The sequence below is a fragment of the Misgurnus anguillicaudatus genome, chromosome 7 (genome assembly GCF_027580225.2).
Source record: "Misgurnus anguillicaudatus chromosome 7, ASM2758022v2, whole genome shotgun sequence".
Lineage (NCBI taxonomy): Eukaryota > Metazoa > Chordata > Actinopteri > Cypriniformes > Cobitidae > Misgurnus > Misgurnus anguillicaudatus.
In genome coordinates this window covers 18,892,257-18,919,461 of record NC_073343.2, presented here as the reverse complement: position 1 = coordinate 18,919,461, position 27,205 = coordinate 18,892,257, and the positions used below count along the sequence as shown (strand labels likewise).

Here is a 27,205-nt window from a genome sequence, read left to right as displayed (position 1 = left end):
GATTGCTATATGGGGTACAATTATGAGCTCAGATTCAAAACCCTCTGAGAGAAAATAAATGAGTTTTTTTTTACCAGACTTTCAATGGATTCTGCCAACAAACTGGTATTTCTTAATAGCCTGAAGTCAGGATTAAGTGAATTTGAAGCAAAAGTATTTGATGAATGTATAATACATGCCGAGAACATTTGGTTAATATCATTATTTCATTTTTGACGGATGTGGCATTTAGTGGCTTTAGCATCTGAGCGCTTTAATTACTTCGCTTTAAATGTCTGCATGTAAACCCAGCATTTTTTGTTTTTGGATGTGAAAGATACTTAAATTCTTTGGCTTGTTGTGTAACATTGGTGTACAATAGGCACCAACTAGGCTTATTGCAAAAACACTCAGAATGTGTGTAACTCATGATTATTATTATAATGTAAGTTTTGAGATTTTCAATCACAATGCTCTGTCTCAACAGGAAAACTGTATTTCTTATATTAATGTGAACCAAAGATAACCATTATTTTTCATTTGGAAACTACAGTATTTACAATAAAAAACTTGAGAAAGTACACATAACACATCTAGTCTACAAGATACAAAGCAAAGACAAGCAATCCATCATGGATGAGTTTTCACTCAGTAGTTTATTGTAAACAAACAGCTTGAAGCCAAGTGCAAACTAAAACTTCTTCCATATTTTTGAAACATGATGTAAGTTGTGTATTGTGTTCTTTATAACCTGCCAATAAACTGTCACTAAATGAAAAGGCTAGTATTTAATACATAATAATGAGTGGAAAAAGTGAAATACGCTTGGATTTATCCAACAGGCATTGTTGCATGTGAACATTGACTTACAGTGTTTCTATTACATAACGGTTATATTTATATAATAAAATAAGCTTCTAATTATACATTATTGTTTTATATACATGTTCATGTGACATCCATAGCACAGGTGAAGAAAGATTACAGATTTACCCCCAAAAGAATATCACAATGAGGCACATGCAAAAAATTGTAATGGCCCTTAAAATGGGCTTTATGATTTTGAGGAGAAACGTGACTTAGACAAAATTTTGTATAATTCACAAGTAACAGCTTCACATCCTAAAACAATATACTTTACCACATTTTCTATAATAACCTTACATATTGATATAATTTTCTCGCAGATTAACAAAAAAACTGCAGCAAAGAAGGGTTGGAAAACATTTTGCAAAGGTATAAAACAACAGAAAAGCATGTAATAGAGACAAAAGCCTCTTTACATTCTGATAATGATACAAAAACCACACAATGAGGCACAAATCAGTAAGAAACGATGCAGCCTGCAACCAAAGCGAAATAAATTAAGAGCCGAGAAACACGCTGACTTTGTGAATCATTTTTATGGGCCTATTCAGTGTGGCTGCCCATAAAACAATGTCTGAAGGAAATCAGTTCGTAAAGATGTTGGGAAGCTGGGAAGTTTTATTAGTCTTTGCAGTGAGGCAGATTTCAAGCGTAACCTAGCAGAATGTCGCATGCCCTGCGGTTTGCGTTGTGCTGCTCCTCAGAGCATCTGCCACTCAAAGGCGAACATGACGTTGAGAACCTCCAGACTACGGGCAATTTCTTCCAGGATGCAGTGTTGCTGCCACATATTGAGCAACTTGCGGTAACGCTCTGGACTCAGGTGCAGAGGGTTCCCACGCCTGCAAGAGCACATAATGCGCGTAAAGAAAATGTTAATAAGTCTAAGAGACTGAGAGTCAATTTTCAACATTAAAATGATGGTAAGGACAAATTTATGTATGCTTAAGTGATACATTTTTTATTTGAACTGTACAACACTGGGAAACACATTACAATATTGTTCCGTTTGTTAAAGGGACACTGCACTTTTTAAAAATATGCTCATTTTCCAGCTCCCCTAGAGTTAAACATCCGATTCCCATCGTTTTGGAATCCATTCAGCAGATCTCCGGCTCTGGCGCTACCACCCCCAGCATAGCTTAGCACAATCTATTGAGTCAGATTAGACCATTACGCTCAAAATGAACCAAAGAGTTTAGATATTTTTCTTATTTAAAACTTGACTCTTCTGTAGTTACATCGTGTGCTACAGGGTTCCCACACCTTAGTTAACTTCAAATTCAAGGACCTTTCAAGGACTTTCCAGGTCCAATACCCTCAAATTCAAGGACTAAATGTGGGGACACGTTTCATTGTTACAGTTCCCTTTCGAGGGAATCGCGCTGCGTCACTGTGGGGACACTTTGGGGACCCTCCAAGTGCGTCTGAATGTGTATTTCAAATTCAACCAATGATGAGGCTTAACGAGCAAGGTAGGGTGAAGTATATCGCTATCTGAAATATTGCCAAAAATGGCGTTTCAGGGACGCAGGGATATGGCAAGGGAGACGCAGCGTCTCGTTCCCTTCTCAGGGAACAAGTGTTACATGCATAACCCGAGACGTTTTCATGTGTCAAACACAACTATGCAAAAAAGCTTTTTGGTATGAATCAACATTTGCATACAGAAGATATAAGCATTTAAAGCGAACAGTTTAGCACATGTGCTTAAAAGGCTAGAATTTTTATCTTATTATCCTACACTACACAGTGAATAATTTGGATTTTTTCCCCCCACAAAACTTGCATAAAATAGATTTAAGCACTTTCAATTACCTATATCTATGTATGTATATTTTCAAAAACTTCCCAGGGCTTTGAATTTTTTCCACCAGATTCACAAACTTACAAAGATTTCAAGAACCCGTGGGAACCCTGGTACTAGACCGACGGAAAATTAAAAGTTGCGATTTTCTAGGCAGATATGGCTAGGAACTATACCCTCATTCTGGCGTAATAATCAAGGACTTTGCTGCTGTACCATGGCTACAGGAGGCGCAATGATATTACGTAGTGGCCGAAAATAGTCCCCTGCTATTAAAAGATACTAAGGGGACTATTTTTGGCTGCTGCGTAATGTCATTGAAATGATAATCGCAACGTTTAATTTTCCACCGGTCTTAGTATATGATGTAACCACAGAAGAGTCAAGCTTCAAATAGGAAAAACATCGAAACTCTGGTAATTTTTGAGCGCAATGCTAATGGTCTAATCAGACTCAATGCTAAGCTATGCTAAAAGTGGCAGCGCCAGACCCAGGGATCCACCGAATGGATTCCAAAATGTTAAGAATCAAATGCTCAACTACAGGGGAGCTGGAAAATGAGCATACCTTCAAAAAAAGTGGAGTGACCCCACAATGTAAAAAAATTAAACATCGTAAAGTATTACACATTATTAAACAATGTTTTGATAATTTCAATAGAAAATGCAGGCCTATCAGTTGCAAAAATGTATATGTTAGTGCTTCCCTGGTTATTTTGCATCTATAAAAATATACATTACACAAGCTCTGGATCTGTTTCTCCATAGTCATCAAGGTAAGGAGCTGGATATCGGGACCCTCGGGTCTTACTGGCCATCAATACAATCTCACACTCTCTAACCCTGCTCAAACAAACAGAAACAAAATCTTCATTGGCAATCATTTGATAGACACACTAGATCAAAACAGTAAACTTATTCCAGGTACAATTAAGTGTCTGGATCAAAGAACAACAGCATACATTCATAGATTCTACATTGCCTTGTTTGGAAGTACTGTGCAAAAGTCTTAAACCACCATGCTACTATTAGATTTGTTGTTTTTGCAATTGTATAGTCATACTGTATATAATTATTTCTCAGTCTCTTTATTAGAATACAACCAGAAAATACAGGAAATGTGCATGTAGTATTAAAAACAATATAAAAGTATAAGCTGAAGTGTCATGTATTTAGGGTAAACACACCTTCCACTTGAGCAATAGCAGGCAGCTACAGGATCTCTTAAAGCGTAACTAAATATAGAGGGGACGAACTAAGCTCGTACTAAGTGTGTGGTGAGATCATAACAAGGTGCTTACGTCACAAGGTATTTTTTGGACCCAACATCCAATAGGAAAATTAAACTGCAGTAGCCACCATTCAACCTGAAGAGGGCAGCACTCAGACTTTTTTACACCATATATTGTAGTATTGAAACACTTTATATCCAAATGTCAAAAAACTTACTAAAATTAATGAATAGCACTAATAAAGCCCCATTCTTACAGATCATGAACTAAAAAAAATTGGCTTAGGGTTTAGTTACTCTTTAAACGTAAATAAAATTAAATCCTAATTTAATTCAGTCTCCTGAAAACAGCTCAAGATGTGTTTCGTGCCAAGAGAAGTCACACTAAATACTGGCTGATGCCTGAAGAAGACATTTATTTTTGAAATTTTTATTTATTTTGTAGAAATATTTCCTGTATTTTCTGTTTTAATCTTAAAAAAAGGGTGAAAAATAAATATGGATGAACAATAAAACTTTGCTAAAACAACAAAGCTGGTGATGGTGGCCTAAGACTTTTGCACAGTACTCTGCATAATCACAAACCTGTCTATAACTGGTGTAAAATCACCTTATCATCTTATGCCAAGTAGTTTGTTAGTAAAAAAGATGTGGATGGAAAATGAGACGCACCTGAGAAATATTCCCACACCAGCCCCGCAGGTGTCAGCGTGGGCCGTGCAAGCTCCCACATCTTCTCCGTTCAGCTGCACCTGACAGCAGGGACTCTGTGCACACAGCATGACCCCGCAGAGCAGACACAAAGTTGGGTGTTTGCGCTCATCATCTGATGAGTTTGGACATCTAGAGAGATGATGAGCAGAAAATCCTTTTATTACAACTTCATTTTAATCTATTTAAATAAGACATTTACATTATAAGACTACATGATTTAGGTAACTAACTGCAGACTCTTACTTAAATTGACTTGCTTGGTTCAGCAGCACGCTATAGTCCTCTGGAAGATCTATTAACCTGTTTATTTTGCAAGGATACCTAAACAGAAATTCAGAAAGTCATGTAATTTGCCTTTAATAATGAGGAATGATTTTGACAAATAAACAGAGGAGAAAGTGAATGTCATCTGACCTGATAATGTGCATTTCACCTTTAAGTGCTCTGGATATGGCTGGATTTTCACACCACCTGAGTCACAGACATAAAACATCGCTTGATATTTAGAAATGCTTAAGATATTTCTAAACTCCTGATTTAATCTGTGCATTTACTTGTAAATTACGTGGATATAACGGATATAAGTCCATTGTTAAAAGCATTATGGACAAGGAGTTGCCTACACTGATTTTACAATGGTTCATGTTAGTTATAAACCTAAAGGCAAAGGAATTTCTTAAATAATTCAGGTCATATATGGTCATATTGATTTTATTAATATTACATTTATTTAAAAAAATGCAATAATAAAGCAATATTCTAGGACTCTTTATATTGTTTTTTTTTTTCAGTTATAATTTGTTGTCCTTGTCATAATGAAATTATACACTTAAAAGGGACACTCCACCTTTCTCCAAAATATGCTCATTCTCCAGCTCCCCCAGAGCCAAACATCAGATTTCTACAGTTTTGAAAACCATTCAGCTGATCTCCGGGTCTGGCGGTACCACTTTTAGCATAGCTTAGCGCAATCCACTGAATCTGATTAGACCATTAGCATTGCGCTAAAAATAACCAAAAAGTTTCGATATTTTTCCTATTTAAAACTTGACTCTTCCGTAGTTACATCGTACACCAAGACGGACGGAAAACCAAAACCTGCAATTTTCCTGGCCGGTATAGCTAGGAACCATGTATACTCTTGTTCTGGCGCAACAATCAAGGACCCTGCCGCCGCAACATGGCTGCAGGAGGCACAATGATATTACACAGCAACTGAAAATAGTCCCCTTGGTAACTTTCAATAGCAGGGGACTATTTTCGGGCACTGCGCAGCATCATTGCGCCTCCCACAGCCATGCCACGGCAGCAAAGTCCCTGACCACTACACCAGAATGAGAGCATAGTTCCTAGCCATATCTGCCCAGAAATTCGCAACGTTTAATTTTCCGTCGGTCTTAGTACACAATATAACTACAGAAGAGTCAAGTTTTAAATAGGAAAAATATTGAAACTCTGGTTATTTTTTAACGTGATGCTAATGGAATCTGATTAGACAATGCATTGCGCCAAGCCATGCCAAAAGTGGCACCACCAGATGCCGAGATCAGCTGAATGGATTACAAAACAGCAAAAAAAATCAAATGTTTAACTCTAGTGGGGCTGGACAATGAGAATACCTCCAATAAAGGTGAAGTGTCCCTTTAAGTGCTAAATAACATTAAATGGAAACATTAAAGTAGGGTTAGTTGCATGTAATTATGCATACTTTGCTGGTTTTACTATAGTAAGTACATGTATTGTAACAAAGACACTGTAGAAAAGTGTTACCTTACTTACTTACTTAATTATTCCTGATAACAATAAGATCCTATAAGCAGGGGTGTCTGCTAAGTTTTGTACCTCTTTATTAAGGGTGTCATAACATCCATGTGATCCTGAAACAGTTGAAACAGGTTGCAGGGCAAGGCAAGGTAACTACAGATCACTAGCAACTGACTCTCAGGAGATTCTGCAAAAAAGATAAATAAATAAATTTTTAGATTCTTCCCTTTAAGCGTTAACAAAATAGCCTTGGGCATGAGAGTTTAAGTAACTGTAATAAATATTTATGGTGGCATATTTCGAACTGTAGTGTATACCATGTCACAATTAATATGAAATAATGTATATACTTAGTGACCTGCAATACTGAATAGTTCCTCTGGAGGGGGCACTCCTGTAAGGCAACTGAAGAACAGCGCAGCACAGCGCAGGAAAGGAAGGATGCCTCTCTTTACTCTCTCTGCAACTGTAGAGCCAGATACACCAGAACTCAACCTGAGAAAGAGAGGAAATGACAGAGGGAGATAAAAACAGGTCAGGTGTCTTGGCTCAAAGGCACCTCAGCAGACTCTCTAACCATTAGGCCACGACTGCCCAAAGAAAAACAATTGCAAAAGAACAAACAATAAAAAATAACAGGAAAACTATTTTGTATTATATTACTAATATTGTGTTTTGTTACATTACCCAGCTCCCCATGCACTCATGGTTAATTGTTTTAAGAACTTGATAAATATTCAAATACATGAATACTACTACATATTAATGTGTATAAGCACATTATCACCAGCCGCCATTGGATCTTACCCATCAGTGTGTTGAGACACAATAGAGTAAATCTCTGCTGCGGCCCGAGCCTCATCTCCCTCATCAGCTCCTCTACTCACAGCACAATCTGACAACACACACATACACAATCATTAATGTCACCACAGAAGCTCATTTCCCCTAGTAGACATGCAAAAACCACAGCCACAAGTTTAAAAATATCCAAGCAGTGAGTGTGTTTGCATGTGGGTATACCGTGTGAGGTCAGCAGAACCTGTAGCATGTGTCCCATAGTGACCAGGTGCAACAGGTGGAGGTGATTGTATGCTGTACTGATCGCTGACGGCTGCAGGTCAACTGCCTCTTCTTGATACAACACTGGGATTGACAGAACAAGCCCCACCAGTGAAGAACCACCAGAACATACAGTCACAAAAAAATTAAAATGCCAATGAAGAGTTTTTATTGCAATCCATATTTCCGCTATTATCCACTAGGTGGCGCTCTTACCCGACTTATAAAACACTAAAGCATCGACAAATGCTTTGTGTATGTGTTGATTATCGCTCTGAATCTTAACTCTAACAAAAGTTTTTTTTTATTGTTTAAAGTATTATGGTTGGCTTTAAAAGCTTTTTGCTATGAAGCTGATACATGGTTTTAAAGGAAAACATCACTGTTTTTCATCATTTTACTATGTTCTTACCTCAACTTAAGACAAATTAATACATACCTCTTTTTTTCAATGCGTACACTTAATCTTTGTACACGCGTCGTGAATGTGTTAGCATTTAGCCTAGCCCCATTCATTCCTTAGGATCCAAACAGGGATGAATTTAGAAGCCACCAAACACTTCCATGTTTTCCCTATTTAAAGACTGTTACATGAGAAATTACACTAGTAAGTATGGTGGCACAAAATAAAATGTGGCGATTTTCTAAGCGGATAAAAAAATGAGAACTATATTATATGGTGGAAGAGCACTTAGTTTGCAGCACTTCGACCAAGGGTGCAGTAATATTGCCGGAAGTTAGCCTGACATTGTCATACTCAATTCTAGTCAGAATTTGAGTCTGATACCGCTCCATTGAGCTATAATTATGAGGCGTGTCTCAACCGAAAAATGCCTCTGCACTCAATTGGATAGACCTACGACCAATCAGAGCAACGGAGTGTGTGACGTACGTTACGTCTTTTGCAGCCTGACTGAACTGCTAGTTATTTTGCTACAATGGCACCAAGATTGTGATTATACTAAGTCTTAGAGAATGTACATCAACACCTACTATGTTTACAACATTTTGTTTATATCACAACATTAAGTATTTACTAAGTCATACAGTAAGAATGTCTCTTACCATTTGTACGTTAGGTGAACTTCATCCATTATGATACCCATTACGTTGGCTTGAAAATATTGGAGCCTAGCATGTCCCTCCACTTATTCAGCAACCACGATTCCGGGCTTCCGAAAAAAAAGCTGGCAACGACCGCTAATTATATCCATCTCGTCATGCATGCTGAATTGCATCGCCGTGATACCAATTTCAGTTGTGACCAACTTTTGCCGAATCCCGTAGGAAGGACGGCAAAAACATCAACAAATGCCTTGCTTGCGTCTCTCTGTTCCTCTTTTAAAATCAATGCTCTGTCGATATCTTTTAGAACAGACTGTCAGAATCCACACATCTGAATTCTACAGCGGCAGCCATTTCGTTGTAAACCGATTCAACACATGCGCTCTTTGGTGACGTGGTTCATTACGTTAGTGTTGATTATCTGTCCATCATCGTATAAAGCCCGCCCTGACAATTTGATTGGTTCGACCAGCTTTGGGTCTAGCATAGTAGCTCCTCAACGCAGAAACCCTGGACCGATCTTCCTGTTCTCAAAATCTTGTGGGCGGGGCTAAGATCGGCTGGCATCCAGGCTAGCCGGAAGTTTGAGCGAGAGGGGGAGTAGTGATGATGTTACTGTGAGCCAAGGTCGAAAAATCGCCACGTTTTATTTTGTGCCACCATACTTACTCGTGTAACTACTCATGTAACAGTCTTTAAATAGGGAAAACATGGAAGTGTTTGGTGGCTTCTAAATTCATCCCTGTTCGGATCCTAAAGAATGAACGGGGCTAGGCTAAATGGCAACACATTCATGACGCGCTGTACAAAGATTAAGTGCACGACTAAAAAAAGATAGCTATGTATTAATTCGTCTAAGTTGAGGTAAGAACATAGTAAAATATGTTGGTGGTGTTTTTCTTTAAGAACTGTTGTTAGGTCATTGCAATGATGTTCTGGGGGGTTGCTTACTGGTCCAAATAATAGAGTAATATTACGTAATATTCTGGCCTCTAGATTTTGCTCTTGTTACTTTTAATTAAAAAAATACAAACAACATGTATTTGTGACCCTGTACCACAAAACCAGCACGGGTCAGATGTATACATAATGTTAGGATAGGTCACTATATAACAGAGGTAAAACTATTAGAAAGTCTGGAATCTGAATCTAAATATTGAGAGAATCGACTTTAAACTTCTCAAAATTAGTTCATTAGGAGCGCATATTGCTAATAAACTGAATTGTTTTGCCGTTCTCTACTGGATTTTTGCTGTAATGACATTAGCTACGTTTACATGGACACCTTTTGCCCCAATCGGAATGAAGTTATTCTGATTGATAAATCCTATCATAGCGTTTACATGAACACTTAATGTGATCGGATTGATGTGGTTATTAATACAGTACAAGCTTTAAATCTGATTTGATCATTTGACATGTGCACAGTGCACAAATTGCGCCGTTTCAAGATATGCATACAAGTCATCCTCCTAAAATTGCTGTGTGTCTATTTCAGGTCATAATTAATAAACCACGAGCATATGGAGCTTTGTGACGGGATGCTTATCAAGCAGCAACAAAAACACCCATTCACGTGTGCCCAAAAAGCGCGTTTGACTTTATGCCGTGCCGCAGAGAGTGAGTCCAAACACGCATTTGTGAATCAGAGTATAAATCATGGACTGACCGGACAAAGCTGTCTTGTATCACTTTACAGAGGATTGGAAAGAGTTTGGGAACATTTAAGAATGACAAGACAGTCACTTCACTTGACTTCCCTTAAAGTTCCCGTTCTTTCTGTGTTTTTGAAGCTTTGATTGTGTTTACAGTGTGCAATATAACGTGTTCATGTTTCACATGTAAAAAAGCTGTGTTTTTCCACACAATTTATTTATCTGTATATCGCTTTTATTCACAGTCCTAAAAACGGGCTAATGTCTTCCTTGTTCTATGAAGTCCCTCCTTCAGAAATACGTAATGAGTTCTGATAGTGCAGTTTGTTTAGTGTGTTGAGATCGGGTGTGCCTCATAAGCCTTGAAAAGTGAAGCCTCTGGCTCTTTGATCGCCCCCTGGTGGCTGGCTGCAGTACAAGTCATAACCCCGCCCTCTCCATTCAAATGAATGGGACTCTGCTCTAAATAAAAAAATATTTACACTTCCAATAAAAGTTTTCGAAAGATGGTTTTGGTCCTTTCAAGTAGTTGTTATCACGCTGATATATGTTCAACTGTTCATTTTTGTGATAAGTTTCATTTTAGCTTGTAATTTGATGCTATAGAAACGGGGCGTGTCGTTATGAATGGAGTGGTTGAATTGGCCGCGCGAGCGTTTGGGCGGAAGTTTGATACCGCGGCTCCGCCTCTGGCTTCACGGAAGATTCCTTCTGCGCATGCCTTGGCTCCAAACTGACGTTTTTACGTAACATGGCGGCGACCGTGGTCGGACATTTTTGGCTTCAATTCATTACAATGGTGGGAGGCGACGTCGCGTCGTCTATCTTTTTTTTACAGTCTATGGTTGAGATTTGTTAGCATCTTAGCTTAGCAGAGCTGTTTGTGCCGAAGCTGGCGACTGACATATTCCTGTGGGCGGAGTTTAGTCAAAAACTATTTTATTGACGTCATTCAACTGGGAAGTCGAGGGCTGTAATCTAAACCGTCCGTTCACTGTAGGCTTTGAAAGGGGAATTATGTTAAAGGAAATATATTGCCTGGCAATGAACTTCGAGCTTTATCATTTTGCAGGTATTATTTATGCTCTAACAGCAACATTACACACTAACTTAAGTTTGAAAAATGGGATCAGGAAGAACGTGACCTTTAACAACACAACCTTGCGACCTTTGTGTCATACGTCATTACGCAATTCTACATCAGTGGTTCTCAAACTGGGGGCCGGGGCCCCCAGGGGGGCCGCGAGATGGTGCCAGGGGGGCCCCAGTTTTATGACATTTTATAAAATACATGAATTTATCATGAATTCTGTGTAATTAAACCAAAAAAATATATAAGGCTACTAACCAACAGCACTACTTTTAATTTTATATGTTTTGGTTCATTAAAATTTTACATTTTAGATCAAATTTGTCATAATTTTTCTTTGGGGGGCCGCGAAGAAATGCACTGTACACAAGGGGGGCCGCACGCTGAAAAAGTTTGAGAACCACTGATCTACATCATTGCACATACAATCCAGTCCAGTAGGTGTCAGAAATGCACCTTAAAGTGGGTTTGCCAACTGCCATTAAAACGATACAGAGACAAAAATTGCACATGTTCAGAGCATTCCAGTTTCAGTTATCAATCCGATGAAGTGTTTACATGTCCTTTTGAGTGGATTACAAAAGGTATAAACCACCCCTCTCAAACGGATTTGATTTTTAATCGGTTTGGCTCTTTTTATTCCAATTGAGATGTTTATGATGATTGAACATTTAAAACGATTACAATTGTCCATTTAAACGCAGCTTTTGTTTGGAGAATATGACTAGAAAGAGGACACTTTAAAGTTTCCATACATATCAAACTTTTTTTTTACAGCGAGTAAAGTGAGATCAAGTATGTAGGCGTGTTTCTGGTCGTTTTTGTTCAGATTTTGCTGCAACCACTTACAGAAATAAAGTTTAGATATATTTACAAAACATCAGCTTGGAATATGATCTTTACATAATATCCCAATGATTTTTGGCATAAAAGAAAAAAATATATAATTTTGACACATACAATGTTTTGTTGATTACTGCTACTAATATGTGCGACTTACGACTTTGTTTTGTGATCCAGGCTTACATTTGTACTGATACTTTGATATCAGGCTAATGAATGCATCAACAATAACAAATGCAGAAGTATGCAGAAGTTTCTAGCAAGGCACTTTGCTGTGGCTTCTATTAATCCACAATACGACACTTTCATTATAAAGTAACGATTAAAAAAAACGTTATTTTAATGTCATCCATGAACTTGATTTGCGAGTCCTGTCAGATTGATTTCTATCAACATTAAACATTCAGACTAATACTTCCACGCTCTTTAAAAGCATCATCAAACTGCAGTCTTTGCTTTGGTTTAGCACCATCTTCTAGTAGCGAAAATTACATATTGTCCCTTTAATTGCCTGGCATAGATGACAAAAAAAAGACAAACATGCTTGTAGTAATACATATCTTTATTTTCAGTAATAAAAATGTCTCACCAGTAGATGAAAGAAATCCAATTCTAATATTGATGGTGTGTCCTCTACATTAGAGACAGGCAACAAGACTAAAAACAAAGAGAGAGAGAAGACTACTGTATTACTGCATCAAAAATATAAACATCTCACAAAATATTGCACATACAACAAACCTGCAAGCATATCAGCGAAATGTTGCTGTACTACAGTCTGACGGTTTTTTAGGCTCTGAGCTGATGAGAACTGCACCACAGCTTTGAGTCCAGCAAGCTATAAAAAAGAATATAATGTTACGAATCAAGCCAGAATAAAACATTGGCAGCTGCACACTGATCTGTATCAGCAACGCCTACATACACACCTGTCTGTTCTGAAGGGAACCAAACAGAGCTTTCCCCTCATCCTGCAGCATGCTCTCTACAGAGGGAGGGAGATATATTTGAACAAGTGATGAGGCACAAAGGGAATTGAAAGTCACTGTATCTAAGAAATCATCAGTGGAGATAAGCTGAGAGGAAAAACAGCATTACCGATAGCTTGGATAGTGTAGGCGCAGGTGTTCCAGGACATAACAGGTACGTATGGACACAGATCATTGGGGGCAGTCTGCAGACCCACCCTGTGCACTGTCACTGCGCAGACCCCCAACATCTCTGTGATGCTGCTGGAGAACTTCGGCCTAATCAGACAAGAAGAGAGTTTAAATTGGGGATAACATTTTTAACAACATATTATTTTTTACTCAAGACAACATAACATCAGAATTACTCCTGTATCATTTCTTTAATACTAAATCTTAAAGGACATGTGAGTAGTGCTTGACCATGCTGTTTGTGAAACATGTTAGGGTATTGTGGGTAGACATGGGCAGGTATGAGATTTTGGCGGTATGATAACCTTAATCAAAAATAACACGGTTTCACAGTGTTGCAGTATTGCCATTGCAAAACTAATATGTGTTATTTTTATATGCTTGCTTATATACAAACAACAACTTTTCAACTGGACACAATAAATTTTATTTTTAAGCCATATACAACATGCATGCCAGGTAAAAATAAGGCCTTAAATTATAATATTCTTTCAAAAAATTATATTAAATATAACATTTCAGTGGTTTTGAAACCTTGACTCTTTAAAACCTTGGTATACCTTGAAACCGATAACCGGCCTATGCCTAGTTGTGGGCAACCTTCCAATCTCTCTGATGAAGCCAATACGGAAACTGCAATTTATCGACTAGTCGCTAGAGGCTGGCTTCAAAAGGGAGTCAATTCCCATAGACCTCCATGTTAAAATGGCCAACTTTACAACAAAAACAAATATGTTTATAGCCTTGAACAAAAAATGACTTTTGGTCTATATACAGCGGCAAGATTTTATTTTTTATTTTTATGAATTTGTCATAAAATGTGTTCTGATCTTCATCTACGTCAAGGGCATTGACAAACATAATGGCCCTCATTTATCATTCTTGGAGGAAACATTATGATTTGGGCCTGCTTTGCTGCATTAGGGCCTGGCCAGCTTGCAATCATTGTGGGAAAGATGAATTCCCAAGTATATCAGACACTTCTTCATGATAATGTGAGAATGTCTGTACACCAGCTGAAACTGTGTAGAAGGTGGGTGATGCAACAGGACAACGACCCCAAACACCAGAGCAAGTCCACAACAGAATGGTTTCAGAAAAATAAAATCCACCTTTTGGAGTGGCCAAGTCAGAGCCCAGACCTCAACCCAAAAGAGATGCTATGGATTGACTTGAAGAGGGCCATACACATGATGAGACGTTCAAAGAATATGACAGAGCTAAGCAGTTCTCCCAGGAAGAATGGGCTAAAATTCCTCCTCAACTATGTGTAGGTCTGATTCACTTACTTTTTCCACTGCCATATTAAATGTTGAATAAGTGTGTTCAATAAAGACATGACACATTATATTTGTCAATACCCTTGACTAAGATGACGATCAGATCACATTTTATGACAAATTTATTCAGAAAACAATGAAATTCCAAAAGTTTCACATACTTTTTCTTGCCACTGTAGCTTTGTTCCTTCATGATAACTGTGAGGTGGGCGAATTTTTTTATAACTCGTCGGTTTAAATAATATTAAGCCTTAAAGTTATGCATAATTAGGGGTGTGGCCACTTGAGTGATGGGCAAACTGCTACTGCTATCACTACAGTCAAGCTAGGCAGGGGTGGTTTTAACAAGCGTTCACTTCAGCTTCATCCATGTCCCGCCTCTTTACCCATTTTCTGTTATCCGCAAGTGATGCAAGGTGACGTGTTGCCAAAATGCCGACGGAGGCCCCCAAACTGTTGACTTCAAAAAAAGCTATTTACAAACCTTTGGTTGACCTCACGTACACTACGTCCATATTATTATTAGTGCTGGGCAAAGATTAATCGCATACAAAATAAAAGTTATTTTTAGTATAATATACATGTGTGTGCTGTGTGTAATTATCATGTTTTTATTTTTTAATCATGTATTTATAAATACACACACATTCATGTATGTATTTAAGAAACATTTACATGAGTATATATTTATTTATATGTTTATATATTCTATATCAGCGGTCTCCAATGGGGTGCCCGTAGGCACCAGGTAGCACGCACAAAGTCTTTGATGTGCCCGCCGAAGCACTTTCTATTAATAGTCTCAATTCTAATATTTGTTTATTACGTATTTTTTATTCACCTTATTCCGCCACGCCCCTTTTTAATTCTTCGCTCTTCCGCATTTTGTCAACAGACTTCCGCTGCTAATATGGCACAGTGCATTTGGTAGTTAGTTTGGTGGTTAGAAGATTGTTTGTAGTTCACTATAACTTAGGCGAAATGACAAATATCGCTACTGCTGTAAATGTTTTAAATTAGGAGCACGGTTGAAACTTCATACGACGCTCGGATAGTGTTATATTGTCCCATCAATAGTCTCGTGGTTAGACGATATGAAGCGGCCGCGGCAAGTAACCTGGCATATTTAATTCCCTCGTCCTGTCAGGAGTTGATGGAGCAGCATTGAAAATTATTAAAAGTATGTCTACCAATATTTACACAGTGATTTCGTCTTTTTTTAAAGCAAATGTGGACCTTAAGCCAGTCCAATAACTATTTCGTTTTTATGTGGTATGTACCATGATAGAATTCATTTGCAAACTTGCCAACACTTATTCCTTCAAATCAGGAGACTTAAATCCTTTTAAGTGGAATCTAAAGCTCACATATGGTTTAAGAAATTCCTTACAGATCATATCTGATCACATTGTAGGCTAAAGGTTTATATAACTGTATGACAGGTAACATCTGATCACATAGTAAAAATTTAATATAACTGCACAACATCTGATCACATTGTAAAGGTTTAATATAACTGCATGGCAGGTAACATCTGATCACATTGTGAAGGTTTAATATAAATGCATGGCATCATATCACATTGTAAAGGTTTAATATAACTGCATGGCAGGTAACATCTGATCACATTGTAAAGGTTTAATATCAATGCACAACAGCTCACATTGTAAATGTTTAATATCACTGCATGACATCTGATCACATATGAAGGTTTAATGTAACTTTACAACATGTAAAATCAGGTCACATTGTAAAGGTTTATAAAAATAACTATGGACTAAGAAACAGCTAACTTTTCAGCAAGACCACCCTGCAATAAATTAAGATGCAGCTTTATCGGAGTCATCAGGAGCTGATCCCAAGTGTATATCTGGAAGCTGTTGGTGTATGTACTGGTAAAGTGTTTGGCGACTGTGTAATGGATGCAATATCAACCCTGTGTAAAGCTGACAAGGATGGTTGTTTCTGTACATTTGTGCCAGCTCAACACATTGGAGCAGTTTCTCGGACAGGGTTTACAGGACTAGGCCTTAATTATATTAGGACATTTTAGTTTTTACAAACAAACCCTACAAAAAACAATACTGGTGCGCATCTTGTGACAAAACAATGGCACTCGTTGAGGTATGCGAGTACAAGGTGTTTTTAAATTATTGTAGCTCAAATATGCATTTTAGCCTGGTACCAGAATAAGTCCTGTCCGGGAAACCGCACCATTGTTTTCCCATATCAAATGTAGGTTGCTTCAGGTTGAGTTGTGATTTTAAGGTGTAGTTGTGGTCAGAGACGGATGGATCCTCCCAGTGTTTCTGCATCACAGTTTAGGAACATGTTGTTTATTGTATCATCCTCACAGTTGTTCACTGCATCACTACACATCAATGCATCTGTGAAAATAATATAACCATAAACATTTTTTATGTTAGTATTTAAAATAAACTTGCATCATGATAATTAATATATAAATTGTACCCATACTTAAACAACAGTGTGTGTGTAAGAGAGATGCATTAAAAAGAGACAGTAACATTATACACACAACCTCTAACTTCTGTGTTAAATAATACGTTGTTTAATAGGTCATTATCAATATCTGAATGAGAAATGAACTGACATTCTAGCATCTGAAATCTCGGTAACTTGTAGGAATCACGTGGGCTACTGTAATAATGTAATGTATGTACTATAATATCTCGTTGTACTATCGTAAATATAAAAATATATGTGGACAATTAAAATCATTCAAAATAGTTGCATTTGATAAACTAACGTTACTTATCTTAAGTGTATTTGTAGAACGGAGTTCACAAATCTAACTTTAGGCGAACGAGCACATAGTTAGCTAAGATAGCTTACCTGAAACTGGCCACCTTTTCAACACCCAGCGTGGTTTAAATTTACCGGAACATCGTAGTCGAACCTTTACTTGGGATAAGGGTGTTCCTCAGTCGGCTTCCCGTTCGTTAAAATTGATAAGAAACAAACATAAAGGCGCTTGAGTGAGCTTTTTAAGTTTAACACGTTGCCTTCAGCCACTGCCTCAGCTGCTCATCATGTATGCGGCCGGAAGAACGTTGACAAAATGAACGAAATGGCGCCGCCCTTGTTGTCGTGAAAAATAAGGTGAATATTAGCTTGGCTTGGTTTACGTAAGTTACATTTTAAACAATACTAAAACATATCAACAAGTAAAATAAGTTAAAATCAACAAGTAAAACAAAAGTTTTAAGTAGACTATATCAAAAAGCCCTCCATTTTATCCATTGTGGTAGCCCTTGCTCACAAAAAGGTTGGAGACCCCTTATATTATACAAAAAATTTACTTTTATTTTGTATGCGATTAATCACGATTAATCTTTGCCCAGCACTAATTTTTACATACGTCTACGGTTGTGGGTGAACAGGCAATAAAATGCCTTAGCCCCTTCCAAGGTCAACACAGTTCCCAATTAAATTCAAATGGATAAAATTTTAGTTTTACTCAATATTATCTTATTACAAATATTAAGGACAACTTAAAATGACACTGGCATTTCATAAACAAACCAATCTGTTCAAAGACTCACGGTTCTTGAACTCCAAAACTGAGAATGGATCTAAAATCAGCTTGACCCTCTTCAAAAAACACGGTGGCTTGCTCTGCTCCCTGCTCTCTGTTACTGCCTGCAAAATAACAAAGCATTCTGTCAAAGCAAGTCATTTTGTAAATCAGTTTGCATGTTGACTGAAAAGGCAGATTAAGCAAGTAGGAATCACTCAGGAGTCGGGACTCTCACCTGCTTCTCGTGTAGCTTTCAGGCCTCTGATCCGGGAAAGTACTACATGAATCCAGCGAGCAAGAGTCAGATGTTGACCAACTAATTCAGCACTTTCACTGAAAGAGTGTGAGAAAAATGGGGCCAGAGGTATAACATTAGACACACCATACTGGACAAAGTAGAGTAGAGAGAAGATAATAATGTTAAAGTCATACTAGTTGAGTTTGCTGGGCTCCACAGGGATCAAAGGAATAACAGTGTTACAGAGAGACTTGCAGAGAGGACACATGTATTCTCCATTCTCAAGGTCTATAAGCAGCTCCGTGTGCAGCCGATTTCGAGTGGTGTTTTGCACAGCCTCAAAGTACCTGAGAACAAAGGGATAACAATAACTATGGTGCAAAAGAAACTTTCAAATGTGATTAACATTTTCGTAGTGAACTTTGTAATTCTCATGTTAAACGACAATACTGATGCTGTCTCATTTGACGCTCTAAAATGTAAATGACTTAATGCAAATGAAAGGAACTAAAACAAAATATTTATTTGTTTCCTGCGTTGAAAATCTGTTGTATTTCTTATCAATGTCATGAGTTGCATTTCTGTGTGCATTATTAATGATGTATCAGCTGTCACAAATTAAACACTGACTTACTTTTGCCAGCAGGTGGCGTGCATCACATGTCCACAACTGCCAGTATGTGTGCCCACAGCCAGATCAGGGGACATAAATAGAGGGTAGTACTGTTCTGTTGATCCAAAAGGAAATATTCAGTTTTAAAGGAGCGGTGAATCAAAAACTCAATTTTAACTTGATAATTTGTTATATATAAGAGGTCATCATACTTAAATGAACATCCTGCAAGTTTCAGAACTGAAAACGTCCGTGCTACTGAAATATAACCGTCTTTGGCACCAAGCCAGCTAAACACTCCAGTGAAAAATTCGGAAATCTATGACGTCAAAGTAGAATTGAAACACCTCCCCATAACCAAAAGGACAAGTCTACTTTTGTAGCCCCGCCCACAGCTTCGCGTGACACGTGTGTTTCAGTAAGTAAACATGTCTTTAAAGATTGACAAATTTAACCAAAATTACTTTTTAAATACATTTTTTCTGAGAGACTTTTATTTTGACGCGGTGATCTGTTATGATACCATGGAAACGCATTTTCGGTTTGGAAGAACCGCGTGGGAACAACCATGGGAACAACACAGAAGCTAAATACTTCAAGTCGGAGGCTTGGAACTTAACATTAGCAATATGCTTGGATAAAGTTTGCTTTTGAAGAAGTTCCAGCTCGTGTGGGGAGCGTTTGTTATCGTTGTGGACATGGATTCATTTGTAAAGAAGTCGATGCTGGATTTGCAGAGAGACTCAGAAGCACCACTTATATTGGATCTGACAACAATGACACAGCAGTATAATTCACAGTAAGACATTTTACTTTATTTAAGTTACTGCGTTTCACTATTGCTTTGTTAAAAGAGATTGCTTGATATGTCCTGTTGTAACATCCGTGTCTAAATACGTTTGTTGACTGTTTTAATTTACTAAAAACATTAAACGATTAATAAAGGTACAACACTTAACAATACGACTATAATTTAAAGGTAGAAATATACAAAGTTAGTTATAAGGAAGGATTTATCAACCGCAGTTTAGATTCTGATGCCCGTTTACTGTGTTGTATACGGTAATTTAGGCAAGTTGCGTTTGAAAGGTCAAACACTCAACAAAGCTTATTTTTTATCATATAACTGTGGTATTTAACATTACGTGAATGTAAAAGCAACCTCACAAGCAAAATAGAAATATACAAAGTTATTGATAAGGATTTATTAGGCGCAGTTTAGATTTGGATGCACGCTTACTGTGTTTTATACGGTAATTTAGTCACGTCGAGTTTTGTTTCTACTTTAATATACGTATTGTCATTTATGTGTATCATGTTTAGCACCCAGAATCTTTTGTGTCTCAAACATATTTGTGTTCGGCTGCTATTTTTATCACATTAATGTTTTTAAAACATTTCCCTACATGTAATGACGGGGAATGAAGCTGTCCAATCATAGCAGTGGGTGTTTACGTTCAGGTCTTCAATGCGGCCCGCCCCTTCAAACGAACCATTTCTCAAGACAGCCACTAATCCATGTTACAAAATAGCGTATTACTTATTGCTTTTGATGTTTTTGAATGTAAAAACAACGCGAAATGCATAAGTAGACATCAATCAACGTCATAAAGCAATAAAATCGACCAATTCACGGTCCCTTTAAGCACAGAGTAGACTTGCAGTATCTTATGATGCTAATAACCCGCTAACAGTAAAACCTTTAAAAGTGAACTGTGCAATGTCACTTACCTTTGGCAGAGAGTGTTTTGCCCCGGCACTGGGTAAGAACAGTAGATCTCTGCACACATGCTGTGAGTACCATGGCGGGTGCCTGAGCTTTAACCTCCTGTTCCTCCTGACACAGAATGCAGGTCATAGCCTCCCAGTCTGTAGAGCAAACACCCTGCTGAGGTCCTACAGCTACCCTGTTGTCATCCATATCCATTCCAACGCTGCAAAATATGAAAAACCTTCATGAGCTGCCATCATTACCACATTTGAGGGGTGACTTAAATAACGAATGGTGAGGCTTTAGGTGACAAACTTAATACAACACTACCGGTCAAACGTTTAGGATCACTGAATGGGGTCGCACACCGGACGAGAAACGCTGCATGGTGTCTAGGACAACTCTGAGGTATTCAGGGTTCCTGCAGGTTTCACCAAGTCAAATTTAAGACTTTTTAAGACCTTTTTAAGACCATTATGAGTGAAATTTAAGACCAAAGCGGCACAATGATCTCAGAAATTCTCAAAACATTATATTTTTATTATACCTTTGTTTATTGTTTTTTTTTTTTGACAAATAAAATCCACTAATCAGAGATCAGTATGGTCAGCTGCTGATATGTGCCTTGTTAACATGTTTTACACTTTCTCCACCCATACGTTATATGCATAAATATGCGCTATTACGCCATCGCATTTATTCCCCTCTCTAATTACACAATAATGAAATGAAAAGGAAATTTACTATTAAAAGGCTGTTCGTGGTTTGTTGTGTGTTGCAAACAAGGCCGTTTCTAAATCCGAAGGCTGTAGCCTCCAGAGGTCGCATTTGTAGGCTGCATATGAAAACTGTGTAACACTAAAGTTGACTCGTTGTTGATGGCGCGGGACTTGACGGCCTGACTGTTTAAGTTGATTTTCAATAAAGCAGTGTTGATTTTTTCGCTTCTGGGTCCTCTGTTTCAGAACCTTGCAAATGCTCTGGTAAGCCACGGGCTAGTTGGTTAAATTAACACAGAAAAGATTTTTGCTTATAAAAAACTGCATTTAAGGTTTGTTTCTCGCCAAACCTACAGTATACAGTCGGATCACAACACCTGAAATATAGCTTATGGCATGAATTGCGTGGATTATAATAGCCTACATTTGTATCCTCTTTAAAAAATAATGATTAAAAACTGGATTGAAGAGACATTCAGTGACACGCAAAGTGCAGAACTTTTCTTTTTAGAGGCCCACCCATCAAATACATTCTTCCTCCGTCACTGATTAGTTCTACAGCATTTTAATTTACCATTTTATTTTTTTCGGACAACCTTTTCGGGAATAAATGGAGGTAAGAAATTTAAGACTTGGGTTAATTAAATTTAAGACCTAGGGTGAAAATCTGGCCATTTTTAAGACTTTTTATGGCCTTAAATGTAACTTTTTAAATTTCAGACTTTTTAAGACTTTTTAAGACCCCGCGGGAACCCTGGTATTGTATCGTATTCATAGAAAATAAAATGTTCTGTTTTTAGATTCATGGCATGACGCGGCGCTTCTCGTCCAGTGCGTGACCCCCTTTACTCATACTTTATATTTTTTCCACATTATAGAATAATAGTAAACTCATCAAAACTGTAAGAAAATGAATATGCAAAATATTACTTCGGGCATTTTATCAAGCAGCTTCTTAAGGAGTTTCACCCTAAATGTTCCTGTATAGCCATAGGTAGTGCATTGCGTTTGCAGCGCAAAAGTTCATGGGTTCGAACCCAGGGAACATAAATACTGATAAAAAATGTGACACATATGTGCATTTAAGGCCAATAAAGCAGAAAAAATGCTTACGAGCTCAATGAGCTCCTCTCACACAGAAACAGCGTGACCATATAGCAATGTTGTTTTAATGTCACTTGTTTTAAACTGCAGTGCTTAAATACGTGTGCAAATGTTACATTTTCATGACCACGCGCACAGCAATATACAGCAATACCTCAAAAGAAACGACAGTCCAAAATCTACACCAGTTTATCATAGGGGCTGTTTACACTTGGTATTAAGATGTGTTTTTGTCGAACGGATCACAAGTGGACGAGAGAGAAACATTACGTTTACACCTGGTATTTAAATCTGTCTCTTTTGTCCACTTTCGACCGCTTCTGTGCTGAATACTATGAGGGGGTGGTCTGTGAGACGTGGGCGAGTCTCTCTGCTGTCATTCAAACCCGAGCGGGAGTAATTATGAGTTTATATGGACGCAAACTAATATTATGTCAGAGTGCACTGCTTGTTTAGCAAGTAAACATGCTGCACAGTGTTTTGTACATGAGTATGTAAGAGCTTTCTTTGAATTTTCAGCGCAATTGATGAAATAGGATTGCGCAACTTTCACATGCTTTCAAAACGAAAATACGGATATCAGCCGCTTTAGTTTAATAAAAGAATGGCTAAAAATAGCGCTGGTCACCGAATGTTCACGCCAGGAGTGAAAAAAGAGGTAAAACTTGTGTTTAATACCTCAGATTAGATAAATGGGCGGAGAGAAGGCGGTCGCGTGTGGCTGTTCGAACGCATTCAACCACATGTGCGTTCCGCAACTCCAAAGCGATCCGATCGAAAGTGGTTTCGACCACCTCTGGATGTGGTTGAAAGTGGTCGAAAGTGGACGAGCTCAAAACGTTTTGAACACTGTTTACACCTGGCATTAACGGCGTCCACTTGTGATCCGATCGACGAAAACACATGTTAATGCCAAGTGTAAACAGCCTCATACACCGTTTTACCGGTTTATCTATCGCCCACCCCTATAAAGAACACAGAAAAAAAAAGTAAACTATAAAGTTCATTGGTTGGTTTTTGATCTGGTATTGTATATTGAAGGCTTAAGTTTTTAATCGGTTATTTACAGCAATAATCACATTATTATTACCAATTCCGCATTTGGCCAGGACACTGTTGTCATGTGGTTTCTAGGTCAGTAAAGGCGGTAACAAAGTGTAAAACAAAGTTGACAGGCAACTGCACTGCCCCATGTCACTGTTTAACATGGCAATTTTCTCATGATTTAAAAGTAGTTCAAAACATTAGAGATATTGTAAGTAATCAGCTGAACAAAACATATAACACTGACAGAGTGGTTTTTGGATATTTTACTGCAAAATCTAACAAACTGTACCTTTAAGACTAGTCATTTAAAAAGACTAAACAAAACGGAAAAGTACAACTAAAAGAACAAAGATGCAAGGAAGAGCAAAAAAAGTGAAAAAAGTGTAAAAAACAAAAGAGCAAAAGAGAAATAACTAGTAAGAAAGTTAAAGAGTGAAAGACAAAGCATACAAAAGAGAAGAAGAACTACAGCAAAAGAGAGTGATTATAAAAGAAAGAAAGACAGAAAAAAAGAGAAAAAAATTAAATACAGCAACAGAGAAAAAAATCAAAGAGTAAAGAAGTAAAAGGTCAAAGTGTTAAAGGGTTAAAAGTAAAGGACTAAGAACATAAAGTGAAAGCAAAACTACGAGCAAACAAATCTATTTACCTTTCTAGAGATGCAGTTGTTTCACTCTGACTTGAGCTCTCAGGTACATTGTCATAAAGCATTTTGTTTGACTCTATGAAGTTCTTCTGCATTGCAGACATTTGCGCCATGATCTTTTGCCTGTGCGCTTTAGCAGCCTCTGCTTTCCTTTTCCGCTCTGCTTTCTCTTTTTCCTGAACACTCTGAGCAGAGCAATTAATAATAATAATAAAAAAAACTTTAAACACTTTAAATGAATGAAATAATTCAACGATGAGTTGCATTTTAAACCTAACTCACAGTGTGAAATCCAAGTAACTCCTCTGGCTTGCTCTGATCTACAGGAGATGAAGCTACAGGCCCGGATTTCTCCCGAATGCTCTTCACCACCTCAAACATCTTTTTGTAGAAACATTCATGACTTAAATATTAATCAAATACATAAAAAAATCTAAATCAATTACTTTTCCACATTCATACCTGTAAATTCCATGTGATCATGTCTTTTTGAGCTTCGAGTGACGGTAAAGACTTCATTTTGGTTAGGAAGTGAAACAAAGACTTGCCATGTTCAGAACCGATTTCTGAAATTTCAGTACATTTGCATTCATCAGCAATTTAAAATACAGCAATGAAAAACTGAAAGTAACTGTATACAGCTTGCTGTCAAACACAGCATTTGGAGCTAAAAGCATAGCTCTTGTTTGATAAAAGGGGAGTTATCTTAAAAACCTATGTTTTCATTTATCAACCATCTTCATATGTTCATAATAACTGTCTGAAAATACTTTTAAGCATCAAAGCTTATTCATTAAAAATATTGGTATCACACTGGTATTTGATATTTTAGGAGTGCCAACAAACCCTTATGCCACTATCTTTCCTGTAATCCTAATTTGGCTCACATACGATTAAAAATTTTTTACCAGTTCCAAAAGCTGCAACTGATAAAAAGCAGACATCCTCTAATCTTATTAAAAATATTTATTTTTGGTGTACGCATTTATTGCTGATTTCAGATCTGGTACAGAGCGTCTTGGTTACAAAGCTTTAAAGAGAGTTGACGTAAGAAAGATGAGATATGCATAATTACTTTGTGCTTTCAGACTAAAATCAAAGGTCACATCTTTGGCACTGCCAGATTGCAATTGCGCCTTTTCCTCTAGAAGTGCCTGAGCAACAAGGTGCAGAGCCTGCAGAAACATACACAAGATACAAACTTAACATCATTCAAAACTTTGTTCCACTAAAACAAGAAAGGCTTATGAATTTTGAACAAAATGAGGGGGGAGGGGGGGTTAATGATGACCCAAATTTAATTTTAGGGGAATATCCCTTTAAATTTCAAATGAACATTACTAAAACAAGAATAAAGTGACATATAGAGAAAGGTATTATGGCACATACCCTCTGGATCATGGGTTCGGTCCATCGGTTGGAGCGGTCCTCCACTGCTTTCTGCATAACTCTTCTGAGAATGTGGATGAAGACATCGCAGCGAAGCAGACGCACTATATTTGCAAAGGCTGGGCAAAAGGGAGGGGGCACTGGGGGACGTAGGGCTGAAACAGAAGAACACCATTGATCAGAGTAGATGCAAGTATCTTGCTACTTTTGTTATATAAATATCTTAAAGATTTTGTACATTTAAAGCTACTTTTTGGAGAAGAAAGACGTATCGTAAAATAGATCAATGCCATTGTTTTCTCAAAATGCACATCCGTAAAGTTTTTTTCTAAGGTATGTTTTTTGTAAAAACTACTTGAAAGAAATAAGGAAGGACTAGTTCAGGATTTATCTAAACCCTGTCCAGGATACAGATTTATTTCTGCTAATTTATTTTGGATGACGTACACGGTGCGATTTTTGCTGTCGTACGAGCTCGCATGCTCTTGGGAGCAACTCGTTGATGCTCCTATGGTTGCAGCTCGTACGGTGTGAGAGGAATTACGAGCCGAGCATGTTGCGAGCACCTCACGACCTCCCGATAATTTTTAAGCATGTGAAAAAAGTTTGGGAGCTGTCATTATAAATTCGTAGTGTTGGTGCCGGTGAACGAGATGATCTGGTGATGCACATAAAGTTAACCAATCAGAAGATGACAAAACACAGGAGAAGAAAGACAATGTGGCACTGCTACCTCGAATCTGGACGACAACTCTATAGCTGGTTTCGTGCATGCACACATTTCGGTGAACGTACATCCCGACAAATACAACAGGTACTTTCAAAGACAAGCTTTTGGTCAGCTTCTTTGCCTGAAACACCTGTCACAGCTGTGTGTGCACGTGGATGTGTGTGGAAACTGGAAAGAGTGTATTTGCTGTTCTGATTATACATACTTTTTGTGAGCAAGAGCTACCATAACGCATAAAACTGGAGGTCTACTTTTTGACATCAAAACGTTTTTGTTTTACTTGTTGTTTTTTTACTTGTTAATATGTTTTATCATGCTTAAAATGTAAATATACATAAAATAATCCAACTAAAATATATAATAAATAAATATTAAAATTCTTAGACTCTGTGCGAAGACCACTGGTTTATATAGTACAAAATGTACAAAGAATGTCACAATTTTTGTGCAGGATCTTTGATAAACTCTCTGGGTTCAGCCATTTGTAACATCATCCAAATCATCGTCCTGTATATTAGACCCCGTTCCCACAAAACTACTTAAAGAGGTATTCCCTGTAGTGTCAGACCCAGTACTAAATATCTTTAACTCATCGCTAGAATTAAGATACATTCCAACAGCTTTCAAACTAGCAGTTATTAGACCGCTCATTAAAAAAAATCACACCTTGACCATTGAGATCTTAATAACTTTAGACCAATCTCAAATCTCCCTTTTCTTTCTAAGGTATTAGAAAAAGTAGTGACAAGCCAGCTATGCACATTCTTAGTGAATAATAGTACGTATGTAAAGTTCCAATCAGGATTCAGGCCCCACCATAGCACAGAGACAGAACTGCTTAGAGTTACAAATGACCTGCTTTTAACATCCGAAAGCGGTGAAATCTCAATCCTTATATTACTAGACCTTAGTGCAGCATTTGACACAATAGATCACACAATCTTACTCAAA

At 37.6% G+C, this 27,205-nt stretch overlaps 1 protein-coding gene and 1 long non-coding RNA gene across 2 annotated transcripts in view; both read right to left on the bottom strand.

Moving 5' to 3' along the window:
- Nucleotides 1-616: 616 nt before the first annotated feature.
- Nucleotides 617-27,205, bottom strand: part of LOC129417155 (E3 ubiquitin-protein ligase UBR1) — a 52,935-nt gene continuing 26,346 nt past the window's right edge. The window contains exons 25-47 of the mRNA XM_073869494.1: nt 25,525-25,679; nt 25,211-25,310; nt 24,598-24,701; nt 24,418-24,516; nt 24,139-24,320; nt 20,640-20,842; nt 18,930-19,023; nt 18,490-18,642; nt 18,293-18,390; nt 18,083-18,179; nt 13,175-13,323; nt 13,006-13,061; nt 12,818-12,914; nt 12,670-12,733; nt 7,385-7,536; nt 7,169-7,256; nt 6,720-6,856; nt 6,440-6,548; nt 5,012-5,068; nt 4,841-4,918; nt 4,556-4,726; nt 3,394-3,495; nt 617-1,688 (exon numbers count right to left, since the gene is read on the bottom strand). Coding sequence (XP_073725595.1) covers nt 1,547-1,688; nt 3,394-3,495; nt 4,556-4,726; nt 4,841-4,918; nt 5,012-5,068; nt 6,440-6,548; nt 6,720-6,856; nt 7,169-7,256; nt 7,385-7,536; nt 12,670-12,733; nt 12,818-12,914; nt 13,006-13,061; nt 13,175-13,323; nt 18,083-18,179; nt 18,293-18,390; nt 18,490-18,642; nt 18,930-19,023; nt 20,640-20,842; nt 24,139-24,320; nt 24,418-24,516; nt 24,598-24,701; nt 25,211-25,310; nt 25,525-25,679 — 2,687 coding nt within the window. The 3' untranslated portion in view covers nt 617-1,546. The remainder of the gene's footprint in view (nt 1,689-3,393; nt 3,496-4,555; nt 4,727-4,840; nt 4,919-5,011; nt 5,069-6,439; nt 6,549-6,719; nt 6,857-7,168; nt 7,257-7,384; nt 7,537-12,669; nt 12,734-12,817; nt 12,915-13,005; nt 13,062-13,174; nt 13,324-18,082; nt 18,180-18,292; nt 18,391-18,489; nt 18,643-18,929; nt 19,024-20,639; nt 20,843-24,138; nt 24,321-24,417; nt 24,517-24,597; nt 24,702-25,210; nt 25,311-25,524; nt 25,680-27,205) is intronic.
- Nucleotides 16,055-18,072, bottom strand: LOC141365302 (uncharacterized). Its single transcript, XR_012370542.1, has 2 exons — nt 17,373-18,072; nt 16,055-16,903 (listed from the first exon to the last, which is right to left on the bottom strand). It is a non-coding gene; the product is annotated as an uncharacterized lncRNA (long non-coding RNA).